The sequence below is a fragment of the Engraulis encrasicolus genome, chromosome 18 (genome assembly GCF_034702125.1).
Source record: "Engraulis encrasicolus isolate BLACKSEA-1 chromosome 18, IST_EnEncr_1.0, whole genome shotgun sequence".
In the NCBI taxonomy this organism is placed as follows: Eukaryota; Metazoa; Chordata; class Actinopteri; order Clupeiformes; family Engraulidae; genus Engraulis; species Engraulis encrasicolus.
The window spans coordinates 1,109,445-1,134,341 of record NC_085874.1 but is presented as its reverse complement, the minus strand read 5'-3'; the positions used below and the strand labels follow the sequence as shown (position 1 = coordinate 1,134,341).

Sequence of the window (24,897 nt, the reverse complement as noted above, 5' to 3'; positions counted from 1 at the left end):
TACAACCGAGGTATGCATAAGAGAATCCCTGATTACACAGCACATCAAATCTTGAGGCAAATGGGCTACAGCAGCAGAAATCCACATTTGGTGCCACTCCTGTCAGCTAATAACAGGAAAATTAGGCAACAATTTGAACAGACTCGCCAAAAACGACATAGAATATAGGGAAAATATTGCCAGGTTTGATGAGTCTTGATATCTACTACTGCAACACTCAGGTGGAATGGTCAGCATTTGGCATGATCAACAACATGAAAACATGGGTCAACCCTGCCTTAGCCTACATCACTGACTTCTATAGTATAACATATATATAATAATAGAATTATAATTATAATAGAATAGAATTATAATAGAAGTCTGTGGCCTACATCAACGTTTCAGACTGGGGATATATGGCATAATTTGGGCCAATTAGAACCAATTTATTTTAGTTGGAATGCCACAGCCTACTCGAGTGTTGATGCAGGCAGTTCAGGCAGTTCTGAAGGCAAAAGGGGGTCCAACCCATCACTGGAGAGGTCTTCCTAATGGCCTGTGACGCTGTGAGTGCATCCCAATATGTGTCCTTGCCTCCTCCACTTGTGCTTGTCTCCTCGTTCCGCCTCCTGGCCCCTCCTCCGTGGAGAAAACGATAAAGTTTCCCAGCTGTCAGCCTCGCCACAACAACTTTTGAGGGACTGTTTTTCATTCACCATCCCAATTGCAAATGAGAAAAAGACTTTACAATTGAGCTTTTGCAAGATATTGAAATATAATGCTGTTGTCAGTGATGTCATCATGACGAGAAGCAAGTGGAGGAGGCAAGTGGAGGAGGCAAGGTCACATATTGGGATGCACCCTCTGAGAGTATATGGCTGGTCAGAGATCACGGTGCTTTTGTTTTGAAAATATGACGAACTGTTATCTGTTGCGTTTATGCTGACATCACACATCCGGTCTGCATGTTGTACTTCCGCCAGGCTCACCGCTTATTTTGAAAATAATAATGGCGCTAAAAGAAGACCGCACGGAGCCAGCAAATTGCGTTCTGGCGTCTGATTTTGAGTGTAGGGTTAAATTTAAATCTAGAGAGATCGTAGATTGTCAGTTGAAGAAGTACAAAGCTTTATTGAATATCCTCTTTAATGATCAGAGTCACATTCCTGAAGGCATCAAAACAGATCTCGTACAGGAACTCATGACGGTGAGTACCAGCGTAGCCTACTCTGGTGCGGTGTAGAGACCTCCTCAGAAAGCTGGATTTAAGTAGGCTATTATGTAACAACTATAGTTACCTGTATGTTAACACAATGCATACAGTGGAGGCCATTCAAATATCTGTTCCTTTGCTGGTTTTGTTGACTAATAACTGGCAGTGATAGGCACCGCACGACCTGATCAGCTGTAAAATAAAACTATCCCTGCATGATGGAACACCTACCGAGTACCATTAAAAATAGACTGATGTCTTTCGTAGTGGGAAAACCTTAGTGGGCCAAAAATTCAAATGCTGTTTGCCCCCATTAGCATACTAAAGTAGGCCTACACTTCTGATTTCAGACATTCGATTCCACGGTTGAGCAGAATTCCTCAATAGATGGGTTTTCAAGTGAAGACGTTTTCTTTGAAAATGGTACGTGCTTCAACCATATGTTGTACAATGGAAGACTTGGTAAAAACGACTATGATGGCTTTTGAACAATGCTTGGTGTAGCATGATGCCTCGTTTTGTTCTAACGTTCCTCTCATTTGTTTATGTAGGTGATGCCATTACAATGGATGATCTGTTGGATGACAAAATTGTCGACACAACCAGCAAACGTCGTTGTTATCCCATGAGGATTGTGCCTTTTGTTTTGAGGTCTTTGAAGGCTGAGCGGGAACAGATGGTAGGCTGGTTGTCATATTTTTACAACATCAGCTGTATACATAGGGGCTTGTATGTCTTTATTGACAGGACTCTGAGTGCGTTACAATATGCGACCTTGCCTCCTCCACTTGTGCTTGTTTCCTCGTACCAGGAAGTAATATATCATGATGACATCACTGACAATAGCATTATATTTCAATATCTCGCAAAAGCTCAATTGTAAAGTCTTTTTCTCATTTGCAATAGAGTTCTTCAGTAACGCGGAAGCATGTAGTAGATTGTAGTCTTTCATGTTAGCATTTAAGGACTTCCTGGTTCGTATCGGCTTCCGGCCTCCATTGGGAATGAATAGGGGTAAATTTCAAATAAGCTCCGAGTGCAAGCACGCGCTTAGCGAACACCCGCAAACTGTCGAGGGTGTTAAAAATAGGCTGTAGGTATGACATGGTTGATCATTTTGTGTCAAACTTCGACATAAATACGATGTTGCGTCCATATGCTAAACCCGGAAGCTTTTGGCGACTACAGAAGCGGCGCCTGTATCTAACGGCATGTACGTGCGGAGGCTTGTACCCATGGCAACCAAAGGAAAGTATGTAGTTCGGAAGTTTTAATGATCAGAAAGGGGTTAGCAATATTGAATTATAATCGTCATGATTTTACATGTGAATACACCAACATGATGATACGATCCGTTCCACTAATGAGAAAGGGATGCGGGGACACGCTAATGTTCGTTGTTGCCGTGCAACTTATATTTTTGCCAAACCTGAATCTCTATGGCGTTTTGCAATGTAAAAAAATCGCCATCGAACCGGAAGTCCAAACGCCGCATACAAGTTGACGTCAACGCTGAAGAGCTCTATTGGGATGGTGAATGAAAAACAGTCCCTCAAAAGTTGTTGTGGCGAGGCTGACAGCTGGGAAACTATCGTTTCCACGGAGGAGGGGCCAGGAGGCGGGGCGAGGCCACAAGCACAAGTAGAGGGAGCAAGGTTGCATATTGTAACACACTCCTTGCCTCCTCCACTTGTGCAACAACTTTTGGGGGACTGTATTTAATTCGCCATCCAGTATGCAAATGAGAACAAGGCTTTACAATTGAGCTTTTGCAAGATGTTGAAATATAATGCTGTGGTCAGTGATGTCATCATGACATTATTACTTCCTGGTACGAGGAGACAAGCACAAGTGGAGGAGGCAATAGGTGCGATCGAGATGTCGTCAACGCATACATGCGCATGTAGACAGCAATGCACCCTGGAAGAAAATGCTGCATGACGGTTAGATTTCCTGTCAAACTTCGAAATTTCGTCGATGTTGCGTTGACGAGGTGACATGTCACACATGGTGTCAAACTATCGCGGGATGCATGCGACTGCAGTCAGATCTTGCAACCTCTGCAGTTGCTTATCCCCTTCAACGCTCGTCTGCGGACTGCCTCCGAGGTCACGCGCCCATGAACTGGTTGGTCAACAACTCACTCACGTGTGTATATGGGTCTTGTCTCACACCTCTACACAAGTTTGTGCAGGTCCCCACTTCAGCTCCTCCTCACTGCCTGTCCCCCCACTCCTCACACGTGGTGTGTTAGTAGAGCAAATCGGTGCGAGCTCATCGTCTTGTTCATATTTGTGGCCGACTGTAAATGCGCTGTATTTAATAACACCCACATCGTGACAACAAGTTCTCGCTCACGTGCTTCGTCAATGTTGGTCGACAGCAACACAAGTCGTATGGGCCTAATGTTGCATATTGTAACGCACTCAGTGTGAGATTGTGACAGGAAGTGAGCCCAGGGGGGGCTTCTACACATTGACCTGAATTTATATACTGTATGCTTCACTGGTGCTACAATATCATCACAATTGACAGCATCAGAACATAACAAAACTTCACAAAATGTGTAGATCTCGGAATCAATGCTTTTCCTCTGTAATTGGATCATGACTTTAACAAACAGACCCCTCCCCAACATGCACTACAACACATTTTGGAACTATGTCAATGGCGATCTGTGTGTAAAAGGATCAATGAGTCGCAATTTTTTGTAAAAGCGCCAATATTTTTCCAGTTATCTAAAAAAACATGGTTGCATAATAGCATTAGCCTGACAGAAAGTTTCATCAAGTGTTGATTCCATACGTAGTCCTTTGTAGCATGGCACCATGTAATAAAATGGGAAAATGCAGAAATTGTTTAGAATTGCCGATATCTTGGACTGAGGAAGTGGACAGCAGATGTGATTATCACCCAAAACAATGTGTGCATTGACCTTCCCTCCTTAAAAACACGAATCAACATCAACAAACTGTATTTATTTATATTATAAAATCATGAAGATGACTTTCAATTTGGTGTGTATTGTCATTGGTATATGTTATATTGAGAACTATAACAGTTTGTTTTAATATGCTGTGCGGTACATCACTTTGAGTTGGCAGCTACTGTGACGTGAACATTTGGAAGTTCATATATTTTCAACTGAGTATAGTAAGCCATAAATATAATAGCAATGTGTATTTTTTTTATTCCAGGAGATGTATGAACATGTCATTAACCAGGACAAAGTAGAACCACAGACCTCTCAAGGTGAGCAATCATTAATCTTTTTTTACGTGTAGTCTCTATTCTGTTGACTACAGGCAAAAGGATGAAAACTGGTGCAGTTAGTAGTAGAAATGGAGGCATTTGGGGAGGGGGGCGGGGGGGGTGTTGTTGAAGATGGCCGCCAAATCAGATATGGCTACCCATACTAATGAATCCAACTGGCACTTTCTGGTAAAAGCATGAAAATTGGTGCAGATTTACTTCTTGATATGCTGAGGAATATTTGAATTATTTATTATTATAGTAATATTTGTTTGAAATGGAGGAATCGTGAAAAATGCATACATTTCAAGATGACCACCAAATCAAATATGGCCAACCCATATTGATAAATCCTCCAGGCACTTTGCACGTGATGTACAATGTTGAACAGTCTAATGTAATAACGTGACTACAATTAGCAATCGCAAGTCATTATTAATTGTACACTTCATGATGGAGATTTGGTATTTTTCCCCCTCTGTGCTTTCTTGAACCTACTTTCCTAGATGACATCATGAAGAATGTTCTCGGCCAAGCAGCTACACACTATAAGGAAACAATTGCTGTGATGAAGGTTAGTTGTGGCTGATATTTCTTTTTTTAATGTATTTTTTGGGGTTTTTTTTGGCCTTTATTATGACAGGACCGTATGAGAGGAGAGAGGTGGGGTAGGGCTGGGAAATGACTCCGGCCGGACTCGAACCGGGGTCCCCATGGGCAATGTAAGCCCAAATGTGGGGGGCTTAGCGTGCTGCGCCACAGCGCCCCCAGTGGCTGATATTTCATAAAGGGGAAGAACTATTCCCAACAAGGCTGACTGATGCATTTAAAGGTGCATTGAGTAGGGTGGTGGCCAGAGTTGATATTGCAACTATGATGCTCACTGAAACTGTGCTGCCTATTGACAAATTATTTTACTAAATAATAAACTAATATTTGGCAGTATGACCAAAGCACAGAAAGTTTTGAAGCTAAAAATGTCTCTTTCTGGAAATTCAAAATGCCTGACATGGACAAGACCCACCTTTTTTATGTATGAGAAGTGCAATATTCCCAGTCGTAGTGAATACTTGCTGTACAATATGATGATGGTGGTAAGTATACGAAAAAGGTCACATTCGTGATGGGCAGCATGAATTATTGAAAGACACTGCTAAAAATATTACACAGTGTTACACAGTGCATAAAAATATACATCTCTGGCAAAAATTGAGAACACCTTGAAATGACCGGTTTTTCTGGTTTTACTACTTGGCATGTTTTTCAGTAAAATGACCATCATTGTTTCATTCTATGAACTACCGACAACATTTCCTCCGAATCTCGAAATGAAAATGTCATTTATGGCATTTATTTGCAGAAAGTTACAAATGGTCAAAATAACACAAAATATGCAATGTTTTCAGACCTCAAAAAATCCAAAGAAAACAAGCTTGATATTCACTTTAAAACAACATAATTAATGTGTTAACTAAGAGTTGTCTTAACTAAGAGTTGTTCTTAGATTACTTTTTTCAAGCCTGGTGCAAGAATTCACCTTGGGTTGATTGCTTGTGACCATCCAGCTTTCTCTTGATCACGTTCCAGAGTTTTTCGAGGGGGTTTTGGCCTGGAATTTGTGCTGTTTGTATTTGGCTTCAGTAATGAGTCATTCGCAAAGATGAGTTTGCCCAATTCAAGTCTTCCTGAAGCACCCTCAGATCATCACCAATCCTTGGCCAAATTTCACATCTTTGTGAAAGGTCCATTACTGTAGCCACATACAAAGATATCTTGGAATAAAACTTGCTTCCCTCTACTCTGACAATGTTGAATTGAATTGTTGAATTGAGGATTGTCTTTTTCAGCAGGATGATGTTCCAAGCAACATAGCTTGGTCAATTAGTGTAAGGACAGTAGATCAAGATCCTGTCATGGCCAGCCCAATCTCCAGGCCTGAGTGCAATGAAAACTTCTGAAATTTGATCAAGAGGAAGAGGGATGGTCACAAGCAATCAAATAAAACTCAGCAGCTTGATTGTTTGCACCGGGAGGGGAAATAAGTCATCCAAGAACAATGCGATAGACTGGTTGACTGTTGGATTATATTCCACCAAATATTGATTTCTGAACTCATCCCAAGTTAAAACTGTAATATATTGATTAGGGCTGGGACTCCATTATTTTTTTTAATCGAATTAATCTATAGGGTTTGAAATTGATTAATTGAATTAATTGCATTTTAATCGCATTTAAGTATCTGACTTGAGAACAGTAAAAAAAAAATTCACATGGATTTTGTCTAATGACAATAAATAAGCTTAATCTAAAGATATTGTTCCTTTTTAAAAGAAGAGAGAATTCTTTTCAATTTCAGCAGGCTGTTCACCATCAGGCGTAATACTGCCCTCCACTGGTCTAATCCAGAACTATTAAGCTATATTTTGTAGTACGGTTAAAATGAGTTAATTTTTTTTATCGTGTTAATTTTTGTGTGATTAATTAATCGAAATTAATGTCCCAGCCCTAATATTGATTGGCCATATAATTAGAATATTCCATCAATAATGTTCAACTTTCATGGATTGTAGGTACATTGCCCACATTATGAACTATTCCAATCATTCAATTGTTTATTTTATATTTCGGCCTTCCAGCTCCAAATAAAACATGAATTGAGGAAATCACATTATTAGAATACAGGTATTGTAATAAAATCACCATTTTCTTCAGAAAAAAGAAAGAAATTCGGGTCACATCAAATCAGTTGACATTTGTTACTTTCTAGATAACATGTCAATGTTCAATACTTGGTTAGGGCTGTTTTTGTCTTAATCACTGCCATGATGAGTTTAACGTTGAAGTCAATGGCAGAGGCATTGCATGGGAGTTATGGAAGATATCCTTGATTCTTTGCTGTCAGCTGTTTTTGTTTGACTGATCTGGTGACCCACACTTCAATATACCCCTTAGATTTCCATGCCACGTTGTGGTGCCAACTTGCCAGTTTAACTCTAATTCACCAGAAATGAGACCCCATTGAAAATGAAAGGGGTTTTATTTCTGGTGAATTAGAATCTTGACCAGTGGTGCATTTTAACTGTTTTTTTTTGTTATTGTTTGTTTTTTTACTCTTTGTTTCCTTTTCTTCAGTCATTTGAGGAGGTTTGTGAGAGAGCAGAAGGTCTGCATCAGGTGTTGAGCATGCAGCCCTCATCATCCAAGACTTCAGAGATCTGAAGAATCCACAGCTGTTGAAAAGACAAGACTGATCGCCCCAACTGGGATACAGCCACTAGTCCAGTAGTTCCCAAACTGGGGGCCGGGACCCCTATGGGGATCGTTGGGGTATTGCGGGGGGGGTCGCAGAGTGAAGGGAATGTTTGCATAAAACCTTGAATATATGCTTCATGAAATAACCATTCCATAAATTGGTTAGTAACTGTTTCCACTTGTATGTTAATACATTAAGTTACTTCTACAGTAAATTTCTGCAAAATTTAAGAGACAAAGAAATGTTGGCATTTAGAAATGTATTGGAGGTGGGTCACAAGGAGGTGGGTCCCAGCAGAAAAGGATTTTGAAAGTATCTTGGACTATCCATCTGCTAACAGCTCCCCATTCACCATTCATGAGGTATATCAACAATTCATCGATTAATTGACGTAAATCCATCAATGTGTTAATCGATTAAAAAAAACTAATCGACTGACGAGAGACCTAGGTGAAATGGGCATGTGAAGAGGGGTGTGAATAGAAAGAACATTTAAATCCACTTTGAATTAAAGAATATAAGAAGAATTAACTTAAATGTTGCATTTTATCTACATTTTTTTTTTTTTTTTTTAAATTTAATAGTCTTCATTCGGGAAACATTTAGAATTCAGGAGGAAAATTAATCAATTAATCGTAAGTCGATCGATAAGGTCAATCAATTTAAAAATTATGAATTAATCGATAATTTGCATCCCTGCCATTCATTCATGACTAGTTGCTTTTTATATCCATGTCCTAAATCTACTGTCTGCTATGGAAACTCATTCCGTTCACTTATATTCTGTTGAGCATTTAAAGCCGTCTGTTGTGTGTTTCTTTGTCTATGTCCATGTCACTGTACCTTTGTCCATGTCCATGAGCTGAATCTACAATCTGCTTTCCTATGCTGTTTTATCGGGTATTAACTTGATAAAAAATTAAAAAAAATAAAGGTTACTTTGGAGCCTCGATCACTGACGTGTTCACCTAGTGTTTTTTTTTCCTGTTAATGGATTCTGATAACTGTTCGGACATTCACCACTGATGAGTTGCTTCAAAAAGCCAAAGCATGGTAGCCTAGTAAACTTGCAAGAAAAAAAGTAGGCTTGGTTGCCCATGCTGCATTTTAATATAAGATGAGATTAGAATCACTCACTAGTTTCAATACAAATAAAAAGTCCCTCAAATGATTGGTTTGAGTTTGTAGAGCAGTATGGCATTTTGTTTTGTATGAGACATTACAGCAGGACTGCTCCATAGAATTCTGGGTATTTGGCATCGATCAATCGATGAATCCAAAATATTTATAGCACATTATCTTACATGTCATTCAATGTGCTAAAGACAAGAAGAGGAAAGAGAATAAAGAACTGTTGTGTGAATTGTGTGTAAGTAACTAACTATTCACCAAAGGCAGATGAGAATAAAGCTGTTTTTAATTTCCTTTTAAAACAAGATTGGGGCAGTAAGTTGTTTCCAGCATTTTGCAGCGAGTAGACCTCGAGACTTTTGTTTTGAAACTTTGGATATCTTTAGCCGCTTTTTGCTAACCACATCCGGATTAAATGTTCTAATTCCGCTGAGTTCACGCTACTGCCCATGCTATTGCTTACGTACCATAAGAGAAGTGGAAGTCTGCTGTACCGTGGAGCTAGAAAGCAATACATTAACTCATTTATTCTTTCTCACTTCTACGGAATCATGCCTTATTATCAAGCTTGGGAGGAATTTGCTCGGGCTGCCGAAAAACTGTATCTCACGGATCCGATGAAGGTAAATGCGATCCACTAGCTAATACTTTACCGTAAAGAAACCATTTCCCCTCAACTGTAATCTCTTTTCAGCTCCTAAACCACATTTAGAATGTGTGGCAGGCGTAAATCCCAAAGAATGTCGGTTTGGTGGAGAGGCAACCTCAAAAGTGTGTAATTTTAATTGAACGAATATAAGAATTTACTCTAAAGAATCAGGAGGTGGTGGGCTGATATCCTTGTCCAACTTGCCAGATGTCCTGTTACATTCCAAATGGTTAGCCTACTGCTGTGCCCAATGTTTGTAGGCCAGATCTGATTGATTTCCCCTCTTTTCTCATGGATTGTTATTCTCCCATCATATTGGTTTACACTATTTAAATGGACAAACTTTATAGGCTAAAACCCAGGCCAGAACCACACAGAGTACAGTTACTGTACATGCTTCTACAGTATGTTGTACTTAAACTTTATTCATTCGTTCATTATTCATATTCTGTCATCGTTCAAAGTCTCGATACTTGTATGGCTTAAGCTTTTGTCCTCTTAGAAAGTTTCCATTAAAAAACAGTAACATTTCCTGATTATTGATTATAATCCACTGTTGTTGTTTTTCAGGTCAGGGTGGTTCTGAAGTACAGGCACTGTGATGGGAACCTCTGCATAAAAGTAACAGATGATGCTGTGGTAAGGCCCAGGAATGTCACAATTACCTCCTCACCTCTGTTATTTTGTGGCACATTCAGACAAAAGTCTGAACAAAAGCAAAAGTCTATAACTTACTTAATTTACTAGCCTGATTATCACCGACTTTCAAATCTCTTCGAGACTTGGTCTTAACAAGAGTATAACAGTTAATGTTTCCCAAACAGCATGGTTGACCCGCCTCCCTAGGTTTGCTACTGGTTGACAGGTTTTCGACAAAGTGGGTGGAGTTCTCAATTTTTCTGGAGATCAGAAACGATATTTGCATTGCTCTTGGCCTGACTAGAAGCAATGCCGGAGGTGTTGCATCACTAGGAGGGCGTGGCCTGGCTATCAATTTACAGACATGACCGGATTTGTCAATTTCACAACTTCCTGTTTCGTTTCGGAGTATTTCTTGGAGCTCTTTTTGCTCATGGTTCCATTTAAATGTACGTCTGTTTCGCCAAAAACACAGTAGGTAATTTGTTAAATTTTGTAAATTACCTACATGGCGCAACTCAGACAATCTATGTAATTGTTCCGAATTACCTGTGGTCCATACGTAATATTGGAATTAGAGCTGGGCGGTGTACGGTTAAAAAACCGTGATCTCGGTTTACACTACACAAGGTTCTCTTTTTGATGAGAGACGGTTTTGTTGTTGTTGTTTATAGCCTACCATGTTATGTGCGTGAGCTACATACTCCGTGTCACACTTCCAAAGATTCTTCTAATTCATAAGTCTCTGACACTTCATTTCAACTCTGCTAAGTCCACTGTTGTTGCTGTTCTACTAGGGAATGTCACCACAATGTAAGATGTTGATGAACTAATAAAATAATTGGTTACGCGCTAGAGGCTAGTGAGAGTGAAACATGATGAACACACATGGCATGGATGAATCATGACAAACATTTCAATTCATTTAAGACTTAGCCTACCTTTGATCTCAGAAAGTTAAATAAAAGGCAATTCTATGTGGTGCTATGTTAACAGGCTACAACAGTTATCTGATTCTTAACTGTATTTAATTACCATCCCAACTGTGTGCGCAGTGCTGTTAAGACTGCTTTTAAGCTAAAGTAGCCTAGCTTTCAAATGCAATGGGCAGACAAGCATTGCTACATTGCTATATTTGTTTGAAATGATTTGGGGGCAAAATAGGAGCGAAACACATCGCAATATGACACAAACTACCGGACAAAATACCTTCTACGTTGGATTTGGACTTTAATTCAAAGACAATATGCACACAATGTCAAGTAAATCCGTTTGTTTTCAGTGTCTGTCTTCAGTCTGTTTCGTTTCTGTCCCACTGTTGTTTACTCGCTAGTCCAGCGGCAGCGCAACGCGCCGGATGTGTTGCCAGGTGTAGAACGAAATAAGCTGTTTTGGGCTGTCTTGGGAAAAAAAGCCCAAAACAGCTGCTTATAATCATTTAACCCTTCTTCCTTGAAAAATCTATGACACCCTGGTCAAGATTTTAGGTTATTTTATGAAATGCTGCATTATCCCCTTTGTTGGATAGGGAAATATAAACTATAAATTATAGAAAATATTATTGATATGAAAAAATGATAAAATATAAATGGAGATTAATTTAAATTCATGATTTTATCTCATTTTAACATTTAATTTGAGATCTTTTCCTCAGAAAGATTAAGATTTGGGGGGAAATCGTCGCATATCAAAAAACCGTGCAGAAAACCGTGATATCAATTTTCATCAAGAAAACCGTGATGCTAATTTTTTCCAAAACCGCCCAGCCCTATATTAATCCTATGCGAATCTGGCATCAGTGATGGGAAAACTGGAAAACGCATTCCAAATAAACTGGCTCTATCTGTCCAATTCAATCAGGTGATTGTTTGCCCATCACTGTAAACGATGAACCTTTGATGGCTGATAACGACTTCAAGTGATCTTACAGTTAAGCGATGGGTCTTTTCATGAATGATGTGGTAACTCTTATCTTGTCTTGTCTTGTCATGCAGTGTTTGCAGTATAAGACGGATCAAGCGCAGGATGTGAAGAAGATCGAAAAGCTTCATGGGAAATTGATGAGGTTGATGGTGTCTAAAGAGTCCCATAGTGGTGCAATGGAAACGGATTGAAGTTATGGCCTTTTTTTGTTTATTTGAACTGAACTGTACAAGATTTGCCCTTCGAACATAAGGGTTGGTCTGATGGATGGATTTCAGAGCCCTGTGGTGCAACAGCAGCTGTGTCACCCGTTTAGAAGAGGAGATGTCAAGAAGACGTCAAATCGGTGTCATCTGGATGAATTACGGAATTAATCTCCTTTTTTTTTCTTTTTTTTTTTTCTTTTTTATTTAAGTGGACTATAATCAAGTTATAAGTGAGCTGCTGTCCCCAGGTTTTGGTTTAGGTATTGCATACCACACACACACATGTTGGTTTCCACCAGAAGAGGCTGAAAGATGCATCAGTCTTTTTAAGTCTTATGAAATACAGGTGTGCCTGTTCAGTCTCCAGTGACCAAATAAATGCATACTGGTTTTCTCAACTACTTTTCCCCTGTTTTGTCCATATTTACCTCCGCCAAGGAGGTTATGTTTTCAGTTGCGTTGGTCTGTCTGTCTGTCTGTTTCTTTGTCTGTCACCTACCGAATTTTCTCCAGAACAGCGTCCAGAGCATGTAATGGAGGAGATGCCAGGAGACATGCCAGTACACCAGGGGATGTGGAGAAGGCCATAGGATGATTTTACAACCCAGCAACAGGTTTCGTTATCTCCTTCCTTGTACTAGGTGGCACAGGAAGAGCACTGCCAGAGCTCTGCAAAATGACTGGATGCAGATCACTAATGTGTAGGGTGACGTATAAAGAGCCATGGACGGTATCCAAGGTAATGCCAAGAAGGATGATCCACATCCAACAGGATTAACTGTGGACACAAAATGACACTGTTTGAAAGGGATGTTTGGGTGCTAACCTAGACTGTATGCAAAAAAATAAAACCACAGCTGTCCAAATCACGGTAGAATGAAATGTGCACCTCAACTCTACTGTGTTCACCAGAATGGTCCATCGTCAGCTGCTCAGGGTCAATATACATGGCACCCAAACATCCTTGTCCTGAAGACGGCATCCTCTTGCGTCCACAGTTAATCCTGTTGGATGTGGTTAATCCTTCTTGGTGGTATGCAGACATTACCTTGGATACCATGACTCTTGACACATCACACAGACTTGCTGTCTTACTGTACCAACAACACGTGCACCAAGAATATCTACTTTTTTGATCTCTGATATGTCACCCATGTGTTGTGTCCATTGCAATATGTTGAGCAAAACTGGGCTCTTACCCTTTAATTGAACCTTCGCACTGCACCGCTTTCAGTTTCATTGTCTAACCCCTCTACACACGACAACGACAGGTTGCTGTTTGTTATAGCCTACATTGTTTATATTATTCACTATTTCATTTATACTATTCACTTGCCTAGAGTTCCAGGTGGAAATTAATATAGGAAATTCGGTATGACCGTGTGAAACAATCATGAAGACAATATCAACATGACATACTGTATCCTACAATGGACCTATACAGTTGTGCTCAGAATAACAGCAAAAATATCATGACTCTTCAAATAATTCTGCAAAAATGCATTGGGGACACAGTGCACATTTTATTTCAAAGCAAGAAATTTTGGAACAATAATTAAATTTTATAATATTTCACAGAGAGCGAAGAAATGCATCTTCATAAAAATAGCTGTTTGTTTTTATTAGATCCCCATTTGCTTTTGCTTTTAGCGTTCTAGTCTTCCTGGGATCTTTTCAATTAAAGGATAACTTCAGCCAATTTCAACATGGAGTTGTAATGCACTCATGACTGTGTTCCTAAGCACAGTACAAACACCATCATTAAATTGCTGACGACACAACCGTGATTGGCCTTATCTCTGACAACAACGAGACGGCCTACAGAGAGGAGGTGGAGCAGCTGGCACGCTGGAGCCAAGACAACAACCTGGCCCTGAATTCCAAGAAAACGAAGGAGGTGATCTTGGACTTCAGGCGGTGTGGCCAGGGCAACCACTACCACCAACCCATCAACATCGGAGGGGAGCCAGTGGAGGTAGTACTGAGCTTCAGATTCCTGGGTGTGCACATCAGCCAGGACTTGTCATGGAGCGCTAACACCTCTGCAATAGCTAAAAAGGCTATATTTCCCGTGGACTCTAAAGAAGGCCCAGCTACCACGAGATCTACTCACTAACTTCTACAGGTGTATGATTGAATCAGTGATAACATATTACATCTTGGTACACCAGCTGCACACACGACAACAAGATGATGTTACACTGCATTATTAAAACAGCAGAGAGAATCATTGGTTGCCAACTACCCACACTTTAGGAGATCCACCATACACGCTGCACAAACAGAGCATTAAACATCCTTAAAGACCACACACACCCTGGTCACAGGCTCTTCACCATGCTACCATCTGGCAGGCGCTTTGGGACTGCGTGTCCGCACTACGAGAATGAAGGACAGTTTCTATCCTACTGCCATTAGACCTCGGAACTCAATACGTCACCTGCCCCCCCTCAATACTCCAGGACTCTCTATACTGTGAGATGCATATAGACTTTTATATATTTTTTTTATTATACTGTTAATATATCTTTATTTTGTGGGCATTTGTGGGTTGCTTCCAAACAGAATCTCACTGTATTTATATAGTGACAATAAAAGCACTCTACTCTACTCTACTCTAATGCTCACACTACCATGGACTTGTCAGTAGATCCTGGTCATTGATCCGAGATCCTGGTCATTGTAATGGGGGCAGGTGTTTGTTTAGGCTACATAAAAAAAATAATAAATCTTGATTTATTCCCAAAAACCTCCTAAAGGTTATGCAACATCAGCAGACAACTAGCAAACAGTGATACCTTTTGGGAAAATATTTGGAGTAGACCTATTTTAAGATTTTTTAAAATGTAAACAAAACCTGCCCCCCATTAGAACAGCTCATATCTCGGAAAGGGCTGAGACAAAAAAAAAAGGCATCACCGCGTACTGACAGGTCAAGGGTAGCGTGAGCAATACAACAGCATATTGAAATTGGCAGGAGTGCTCCTTTAATCATTGACAATTACAAATATCAGCCACTTAGAGTGGCGGCAAACATAACATAGGTTACATGATATTCTTCCCTTCTAATTAACGATTAACAAATATCAGCTACACAGAGGGGTAGTAAACATGAAATTCAAATCTACTACATAAGGAAATAAACGACACAAATATAACAATAATACAAGGAGAAAATAAATAACACAAACAATACATAGGTGTGTTCCTCATAAATTATCACTGAAAGTTACAAGACACAATAACGTAAGAGACAGACAGCACAAGAAAAGAAAGTGTTGACATCTGTCTTTGGAAACTCAAAAATGTTTTGTACAAAAACTAACACATTCTTCAAAATGCAGCTTTGCTGAGCATCCTAAACTAATATTTTGTTGCATAACCATGGTTTATAATAACAGTTTCACATCTGTGGTGCATGGAGTTGAACGTCTGGCAACGGTCAACAGGTATTGCAGCCCAGGTCAATTGTATTACATTCCACTATTTCTCTGTGTTTCTTTGTTTTACCTCATGAACTGCTTACTTTATGTCAGCCCAGAAGTTGTCTAGGGTACTAAAGTCTGGGAATGTGCTGGCCACTCCATTAGTTGAATTCTGTCTGTCGGAACCATGATTTTGCTTGCTTGCCGGTGTGTTGCCTTGTTGAAACATTCACTTTAAAGGCATTTCCTCTTCAGAATAGGTTAACATGACTTCTTCCAGTATCATGTACTCAAACTGATCCATGATTCCTGGCATGTAGTAAATTGGACCAACACCATAGTGTGAAAACATCCCCATATCATGATGCTTGCACCATCATGCCTAACTATCTTCACTGTGTACTATGCCTTGAATTCTTTGTTTGCTGGACGTCAGACAAAGTGTGACCCTTACACCCAAAACACTACGTTTTTTCTACCATGTTGGTGCAAGTATAATGGAGATGGTTTTTTGCACCATCAAGCAAGCAAAATCATGGGCCCAGACAATTAGCATCCAACTAATGAACTGGCCATCACAATTCCCGGACCTTAATCCCATAGAAAACTTGTGGGCTGACATAAAATAAGTTGTTCATGAAGTAAAACTAAGAAGCGCAGAGGAATTGTGGAATGTAGCACAATTAACCTGGACTGCAATACCAGTTGACCAGTGTCAGACTTTGGTCAACTCCATGCACCACAGATGCAAAGCAGTTATCAGAAACCTTATGCCAGAAAAAAAAATAGTTTAGGATGTTCAGCGAATTTGAATTTTCCAGAATTTGTTAGTTTGTACAGAACCTTTTTGAGTTTCCAAAGGCAGATGTCAACACTGCTATTTTTATGAACATGGTATTTCTTCACTTTCTATGAAATATGAAATCGAATTACTTTTCCCAATTGTCTTGCTTTGAAATAGAATATGCAGTGAAAGTGCAGTGTCCCCAATGCATTTTTGGTCATGAAAGCAATCTTCTTTATTCTACTCTACTCTATTTTGACATTTCCTCATTTTTGTTAAGACACTGCTATTATTTTGAGCACAACTGTAGATAGTTGTTCTTGAGTAATTTAGTACTAAACCTTGAGTCTACACCTGCCTCAGCAGAACAGCCCAAAGCTCCTGTGACAATGATCATGTTTTGTCATTTGTTGTGGTCATTGCCCTGGCAAAAAAGTTAAAGGTGCACTGTGAAGGATGATGGCCAGATAAGGTATTTAAACTATACTGCTCATTGAAGCAGTGCAACCTTTTGCCAAATGTGGTCTTTTCATGAATATTTACTCAATAATAAATTAATATTTACTAGTATGAACAAAGTACAGTACGTTTTGCAGCTAAAATGTCTATTTCTTTGGAGAAGATCCCTCTTTTCATGTATGGTATGAAAAATGCAATTTTCCCAGTGATAATGGATACTTGGAATTTGATGATGGTGTTTAGTATTCGTGGAAAAGGTGACACATGAATGGGCAGCATGAATATTGGAAATAAACAAAAATATAACACAGTGCACCTTTAAATCGTTGGACTCGCAGTTGGCGGCACTAACTATGGAATGCGGATCTCATGAAATGTTCAGCACAACACAAATGACAAAACACTTGCACCTTTATCTATGAATATTAATACAACAGGACTTACAGAAAGCATATTTTTTCCTAATGATAGACTTAACATAGAAAGCACTTCCACAAGTCCATCACAGAGATAATTTCTGTGACCCCAACATGGAAGTTTTGAGAAATCTGTGAAAATACCACAGATTTGGTGTCCCAAGGTTCCATGTTAATTTCACAGAATTCTGTGAGATCAGGCTGTCGTATGTCCCCCAAAACAATATTTTTCCTGGTTTTAGTAGAGTATCAATTTAGTTGATATGTTGTCTTTTCACTGTTCTAAATCTAATGAATGGATTGAATGTTTTGAAAATGTTAATATTTTGATTTTATTCCGAGTTTACAAAGTGTCCCAACTTTATCAGAGTTGGGGGTTTTATATCTGAAGTTCAGACAATGCATAATTACATGTAATGCATTGTTTTAGAAGAACGTAGTATACCTATGGGCCAAAGTTACTTTCCCTGTCAAAAGCCAGTGTTTAACAGTTTCAGTCTAAGTCTGATTCCATAGCCACTCTTTATCCATTCCAATTAGGTTACCGTATGGAAGAAGACAGGGATTATCATCTGGTTTGACAGATTTGTAGTGTTAGCCTTGACAACTGCACTTCTTCTAAGGAGCTGTAGAACATGTTGTGCAAGAGGAGGGAGCGGACAGATTACTGCACCGGCCTACCAGGCCCAGTCCCCGGGGCCCAAGAGTCATGGGGGCCCTGAAGCACAAGCTTCATTCTCATATTTTCTTGTTGTCTGACCCAGGGGCTCATGGAGTCATAATGCACCCCGGGAGCCGGGAGATGATGATGATGATGATGTGCCAAGTGCTGAGTTAAAATGGTAATCAAACTGTGCTTGGTCTGTCTGCATCATGGTTCGTAGCCATTGTGGTGCAAAAATGTACAAAGTAACTAGCAACGGTAGGCTAAATTAGGGGGAGATTTCATAGCATAATGCATGGACTATAGCTGAGGGTGTTGAATTTTGTGCTTATATTTAAAGCACAGAATGGCAGAAAAAAATGTCTAATAACCTGCTGTGGAGCTAATGGATAAATAATTAGGCCTAAATGAAAATAATGAAAATCCTCATGCTCAGAATTAATCCCCCACAGTTTCAGGAAGAGTTGTGCCATCTAGTATTATGCACCTCCAATTTACTAGCTCCAATTAGGTACTCAAAACAAAACAAACCCAAAACCTGATCATGGTCCATATGGCTATTCCATTCTATTGCAAAGATTAGTCCTTGACCTTAACTTTTTTATTCATTTACAGCACATAGTCCACTTTTGTGTATATTTGTTGTACTGCATGTAACATACTGTATACTTAATACTGACCACATTCAAATCAATCTTGTGTTTCTCATGGAACAAATGTTTGACACAACAAATGACACAACCAAAGGGTAGAAGTGTTATGTAATACTTTCACTGGTTAGTGATTTGGGGTACTTCATATCATGCAGTAGTTGGTGGTATGACATGGTGAAGGATATTTGTGGTGCACAGCCCAGATGGTTTGCAAAAGCATGACATATTTAATGCATACATATCCATTCCATATTTAATTCAAGTCTAAGAGTCTTGGGAGAAGACGCTCATTTCCTCGTCGACTGGGATACCTGTCTGCAGTTTTTCTGTGTTTCCACAGTAAAGGAGGGAGCGCATCGGCCATTTCTGTGATGAAAAAAATCTGTCAGGCTCATGTCTCAGTAAAAAAATAAAACAATGAAACGTATTCAAAACTAGAATGTGTAACAGCATATAAAATGATGAGTCAAAAATGAATCAACCCACCTTTACTGGATGTAGATATCCACCGGCCCTAGAGAACGTGTGATCGCTAAAACATCTACTTTGGTCCAGGGTGTCTGTCAAATGAGCAATGTAGTTTGTGGCCAAAATGAGGATGTCTAGCTTTGATAGCTTGGTGTTTGGTGGAACAGAGGGGAGTGCCGCCTGAAGATTGTGGAATGCCTCGCGCAGGTTCTTCACCCGACTTCTCTCACGAGCTGCATTTTCCGGAGAGTTATAAGACTTCATTCCTTTTGCCAAGGTCGTTTCAGCCTTTATCTAAAGGAAAACACAAACGTTTAAAAGTAGTATATGATGTCCGAATGAAGAGTTTCCAACAAAACCTGACAGCATCCATAAGTTGATTTTTCAAAACCAAATAAAATTCATCAGTCCTATTGTGAACAACTGATGTAAAATACAAATTCTAAATATGCTGCATGAATCATTTAAAATTAATTAAAATTAAACTAAAATTTGATAGAATGTGATAGAAAATAGAATATGATAAAACATATCAACATAGCATGCTCATTTTATTTACAAGTTGATCATTTGCTTGTAATGCTGCACTAGGCTGTAAATGTAAAAAGAGAAGCTCACTAGTTTTTTCGCATCACATTGAGGTCCCTGTCCAGATGTATCAGATGGGACTTCCTCAGAAGCCAGCAGGTGATCTTCTTTGCTCGTATCGGTCTCCGCGTGATGTGATGTACTCGTCAGGACGTTGTCCATTGAAAGTTGTCAACTACCACCAAAACACTTTGAAAAGTAATTCCAAAACCTACACCTTTTGGAGGGAGAGCCTCAGCTAAAAGTTTCAGACCACTGTGGCTGATCTCATTTCTCTCTCTGCCGCCAACGTCTTTAGTTTTAATAAAGCAGCCCCCCCCCATCCTTCACTAAGGAGATAATACCAACATCTCAAAGGCCGATGTCATTTCCTCCCATCACTTCTTGCCTCCCACGGGCCAGGCTGCCCGTAGTGAGACGCCATTCCCACCCCCAAGGGTAGATTACTGCACGGGCCAACTGGGTCTAGGCCCAGGGGTCCACGAGTCTAGGGGGCCCTGAAGCCCAAACATATTATTTCCATGCTCGTATTGCGTAAAAAATCACTCTTTTCAAATCTTTCTCAGAGGACTACCTCCCATACCCCCAACAACAGACTCTCACATCTGGCCAAAACACATGAATCATTTTGTACCCTAGCAGCACCCATCGAGGGGTGGGTGGGGGGGCTTTCTTGTTGTCCAGCCCAAGGGCCCATGGAATCATAACCCGTCCCTGCCCGTAGTGTAGTGTTTCTCAACGGGGCTCCACAGCTCCCCAGGGAGCGTTAGGGGGTCCTATGGGGGTCCTATGGGGGCATTGAGAGGGATACAGCTGAGTATACTTAAAGAATCTCTGGCTGAGAGGAGGGGCCAGGGGGTGCTCAGTTGCCATTTGGGTGACATTAGTCTATTCTGTTTTCAATACTGCATTGGCAGGCTGATGATGGGGTCAAGGGGGAATTGGGAGGCGTATAATCAGGTCCAGGGGGTGTTTGTTAAAAAAAAGTTGAGAACCACTGCCATAGTGAGTCGCCACCCCCACCTACCCCCACAACTGAGGATTTGGGAAAACTCAGGCCAACGTTCCAGCTGCACGCTCTTACCTTGACCGTTAACCCCAAACTGCAGAAGAAGAGCCAAGATTTCTGTTCCCAGTTTCTCCTTGTCAACGGAAGGACGAAAGATGCACGGGAGTAACAACCGTCCATGAATTATTTTCTAAAATAATGTAGAGATGTGGGGGGCGGAATTCAACAAAACAGATTTGGAAGGATCATTAGGCATTTGGAAAACACCCAAATGGCCACATTTCCCAGTAAAGCTGGCTTCTTCGCACTCTTATTTACAAGCTCGAGTTCAAGCTCAAGCTCCAGTTCCTGCAGTTTTTCTTGGATCAGAAACGATTTTCTCAAAACAACATGGACAAACTATGGCCAAACCATGTTTCAACAGTTTGCAACAGAATGTTCTTTTTTCAAATAGCAAATGTCTTGGTACATTTGTCTCATTTGTACAATTACAGTAGGCTACAATGGTAAGTATAGTGGCGGAATATACGGAAGAGAAAAACAAATGCAACAGAAAACTGTCTTAGTTAATATTTCTGCCCCCGCTGAAATACTGCCTGTAGTACCTCTCCATAGGCCTGAGCGATACACTATTTGAACTGTTGCAGCAGTGGCAGGCTATATTTAACTTGTGAAGACAACATGACCAATCTTAAATTATTTTATATTACTCTTTCTATGACTCTATATGGCTGATATGTGTTTTTCACTCCATTGTCAAAAATAATGACATGAGATGGGAATGAAACATCACATCTTTGGAGGTGGAAGGCGAGGATGGCCATTAGTTAACCAGCTGCCTCAATGCATGTTGTGTTGTTCATTACCATATTGCTGTGCTGTTCAATTATGTATTTTTTATGTTTTTTTTCAATGTGCTTTTTATCAACTCACCATTACTTGTCTCAGCTTGCAATTTACCTACAGTCCATAGCTTGTAAAAAAATGATTGAGAGTCAGGGTTTCATGTTTTATTTCTGTTTATTTTCATCTTTACAATTGTGGCTGATAACTGAACAAATAGCCAAGTCTACCTACTAGCTATGATTACCGGTAATACAGATAATACAAATGTAATCTTGTACAGTATAATAAATTAAGAAAATAAAATATTACACAGTAGAGTTGTTTGTTTACACGGTAAGCCACCAGAGGGTGTGTTTGTGCTGGATTTAGAAAGTAGGAGCCATACATATAAAAGGCCTTTTTTATTTTTGACTTTTCAATATGATGTCAGGGTAGGCTATTGGTTAATTGTGTTGCTTTCTTTTTTCATTTGCTTCTATTGGTGGTAGATGTGGCGCTGGGTGTGTAGTCTTTTGTAATCCCTATTTATATCTAAATGATATATTAAAAATCTACTAATTTATATTTAGTGGAAAAATCAAAGTTTCCATAGGGAGACAATATAGGAACTACTTAGTGAATGTGGTAAAATGTAAAACTACGAGATATCAATTTTAAACTTTCACATTACTTTATTCAAACTAAGACAAAGGGTTTTGTATTGCAAGTTGTCTGAAACGATGATTAAATATGATAAATATGCAAATGAGATCACATCTACTTAAATGTGTGGTAAAATATGCAACAATGGGCTAAACATTAAATAATTGCGAAAGTAATGATTCACACTTTTTATTGATACTTAATCCATCCTACATCACATATGAAAAATCAACCTTCATCACTAGTGGAACATACTTTGTTAAAGGTCTGAAGTAGCAGATTTCCAAAGCAGTTTACAATTTCAAGGGTTAAGTCAGCTACTTTTGACCTGATGTTCTACTAAATTGATGAGGATAGATTTTTTAACATGATGCAGAGGATCACTATAAGGTAGGAACCATTACTATTGCATTTTGCTTTATGTTTGGTTTGTTACCACATATGTCAGTACACATGACCTCATTTGCATATCTAATCATCATATTTCAGAAAACAATATGAAAAATATTTGCCTCAATGTCATAATTTAACATTTTCCCCTTTTTACCTGGTATCTCCTATTATGTCACCCAATGGAAAAATGAATGTGAAATCTCCAAATTTGACCTTGAAAAAAGAATGCTCCACTAAATATCAATTGGCAGATTTGTAATATGTGCTGCAAGGGGCTTTAATGATCACCTAAGGGGGCACAATGCAGGATTACGTAGTTAGTGCGGTGCCAGTGGCATGCCTGTCTCAAAATCTGCACCGTCATAAAACAAATGTTGTTGAAGCTCGCCATGAGAATGTTTTTCATCAGAGTGCCACAAATGTGAATAGTATCTGGCATTATGTAAAGCATATTTTTCGTATGATAAGTGTTCCCCACGACACTCATTCGGATTGGTCTGTCAAAAAATACATTTGGGGTTCTCTGAGTCATCGTTCACTTACTATTGACTCAAATATGCATCGACTGACTCTGGACAGTGATTAATTAAACTTTTAATCCTATATATTGCCCCCTTTAAAAGGAACCATTACTATTGCAATTCGTCCCATGTTTTGGCCTTTTTTGAGCTAGATTGAATGGCCTATAAGGCAGTTGTAGCATGGCAAAAAGTGGACTGTGGTAAAACTCCTCTCAACTAATACACACAGACTCAAGTGGCTTGTTGCTTATCAAAAATTGTTGAAATACATAATTGAAAAAAAATCATTTAACACACCACAAATTCATAAAATTAAATTGTGTATTTTAGGGGAAGTGGTTAGGTATACGTACTTATGAATAGGTGCCTTTAGTTTTGCTATCAGATTTTGTACTACTTCAATGTTAAAATGTCCTAACATAATGAGAAACCAAATAACATGTAAGAGGTAGCTTTTGTTTTTCAGAGGTAGCTTTTGTTTTTTTGCACTCACGATTAAAAGGTGCCAAACAAACAAATCCTCTTTGTTCTTTGTTCTCTTTTTAGAGCCTAAAATTGAAATTATGAAATTGTAGACCTATACCCTTTTAGACATGGCAGTCTGTAGACACCCTTATTCCAATTGCTAAGGCCTGAAGTTGGAAACAACAGAATGTATCCAGTTGAAAATGCATATTTTGTTGCTTCAATCAATGTATTTTGTAGTCTATATTATACAAATATAACAGGTTCCGAAACTTTACTTTGGTGCCAGGGAGAAGAAAAGTATTGCAAGGACCCCCTCATAATTGTACGACAGATGACTGCTACCACAACTGTGTAATGATGCTTATTTTCTTGTCTTTGCCACAACTGTGCGCTTGTATCGGTGTACTTTATTGCCGTCTTTTATTTCAGTTTTTTTGTGAAGCACATTGGGTTGTATAACTCCATGAAATGTGCTATAAAAATAAAATTGCCTTTTGAAATCGTCATATTAATATGAATCGCTCCTAATTGTCATTTTAATGCAAAGTGGGGCTGTGTAATTGTGTTTCCCTCACCAACATGATCTCTCAGAATTCCGTGCTGTGAGAATATAGAAAGCACTTCCTTGAGTCCATCACAGAAAACAACCAGGGGCACGTAATTTTGGCAAAATCCGACTGACACAGATTTCGTGTCCCAAAGATCTGTGCCCATTCCACGGAATTCTGAGAGATCAGGTTGGCCTCACAGTAGTCCATTTATGTTTTAAGAATCCCCTGGCAACGCACAAACTTTTTCACGAGTCCCCTGGCAGACCCTCAGGGGTCCCCACACTCCACTTTAAAAACCACTGCAATATAATATGCAGAGACATAATTTGCAATGTCGTGGTGAACATTGGACTCATCCCAGTTTGTGGGGTCATGTCCTCTTCCTTTCATCCATGGCGTTTCCATTTATGGAGAGATTGAATGGAAATGTAGAGTTGACATGTTTACATGCCTGTTTCCTGCAGCACATCACCCTTGTGACTGTACTCTTCAGTGGTTTGGCAGCAAGACACATTTTCATCTTTGTGATTCATTTGCTGGTTCAGTGCTGTGGACTGATAGACATGGGATGTTAAAGGTGCACTCTGCACTGTGCAGGAAATGGTCAGAAAAGGTACTGCAACTATGCTGCTCATTGAAACTGAGCTGCCTATTGCCAAATTTGATCTTTTCATGAAAGTTTACTAAGTAATAAATTAGTATTTTGTAGTATGGCCCAAGTACAGTCATTTTTGCAGCTAAAAATGTCTATTTCTGGAAATT

General features: G+C 39.5%; 3 protein-coding genes across 3 annotated transcripts; 2 read left to right on the top strand and 1 right to left on the bottom strand.

The window, feature by feature from the left end:
* The first annotated feature begins 870 nt into the window (after positions 1–870).
* nsl1 (NSL1 component of MIS12 kinetochore complex) lies at positions 871–8,655 on the top strand. Its single transcript, XM_063222268.1, has 6 exons — positions 871–1,189; positions 1,546–1,618; positions 1,747–1,874; positions 4,393–4,447; positions 4,954–5,021; positions 7,580–8,655. Exons 1-6 carry the CDS (start codon positions 992–994, stop codon positions 7,664–7,666), a joined length of 609 nt encoding a protein of 202 aa, XP_063078338.1. The 5' UTR covers positions 871–991; the 3' UTR covers positions 7,667–8,655.
* Positions 8,656–9,235: 580 nt separating this feature from the next.
* Positions 9,236–12,646, top strand: srp9 (signal recognition particle 9). The gene is made up of 3 exons (XM_063222730.1): positions 9,236–9,454; positions 10,051–10,119; positions 12,114–12,646. Exons 1-3 carry the CDS (start codon positions 9,281–9,283, stop codon positions 12,231–12,233), a joined length of 363 nt encoding a protein of 120 aa, XP_063078800.1. The 5' UTR covers positions 9,236–9,280; the 3' UTR covers positions 12,234–12,646.
* A 5,968-nt stretch (positions 12,647–18,614) lies between these two features.
* Positions 18,615–19,948, bottom strand: tcf23 (transcription factor 23). Its single transcript, XM_063222267.1, has 3 exons — positions 19,736–19,948; positions 19,136–19,411; positions 18,615–19,015 (listed from the first exon to the last, which is right to left on the bottom strand). Exons 1-3 carry the CDS (start codon positions 19,865–19,867, stop codon positions 18,914–18,916), a joined length of 510 nt encoding a protein of 169 aa, XP_063078337.1. The 5' UTR covers positions 19,868–19,948; the 3' UTR covers positions 18,615–18,913.
* Positions 19,949–24,897: the final 4,949 nt, after the last annotated feature.

What these genes read in the sequence shown, in the direction of transcription:
- nsl1 (XM_063222268.1), top strand. Translation starts at nt 992, where the DNA reads ATGGCGCTAAAAGAAGACCGCACGGAGCCAGCAAATTGCGTTCTGGCG. An exon ending in AGACGTTTTCTTTGAAAATG is followed by an intron (nt 1,619 to 1,746) that starts GTACGTGCTTCA and finishes TTGTTTATGTAG; the next exon opens with GTGATGCCATTACAATGGAT. An exon ending in AGAACCACAGACCTCTCAAG is followed by an intron (nt 4,448 to 4,953) that starts GTGAGCAATCAT and finishes CTACTTTCCTAG; the next exon opens with ATGACATCATGAAGAATGTT.
- srp9 (XM_063222730.1), top strand. Translation starts at nt 9,281, where the DNA reads ATGCTATTGCTTACGTACCATAAGAGAAGTGGAAGTCTGCTGTACCGT. An exon ending in ATCTCACGGATCCGATGAAG is followed by an intron (nt 9,455 to 10,050) that starts GTAAATGCGATC and finishes GTTGTTTTTCAG; the next exon opens with GTCAGGGTGGTTCTGAAGTA. An exon ending in AAGTAACAGATGATGCTGTG is followed by an intron (nt 10,120 to 12,113) that starts GTAAGGCCCAGG and finishes CTTGTCATGCAG; the next exon opens with TGTTTGCAGTATAAGACGGA.
- tcf23 (XM_063222267.1), bottom strand. Translation starts at nt 19,867, where the DNA reads ATGGACAACGTCCTGACGAGTACATCACATCACGCGGAGACCGATACG. An exon ending in AATGTGATGCGAAAAAACTA is followed by an intron (nt 19,412 to 19,735) that starts GTGAGCTTCTCT and finishes GTTTTCCTTTAG; the next exon opens with ATAAAGGCTGAAACGACCTT. An exon ending in GATATCTACATCCAGTAAAG is followed by an intron (nt 19,016 to 19,135) that starts GTGGGTTGATTC and finishes TTTTCATCACAG; the next exon opens with AAATGGCCGATGCGCTCCCT.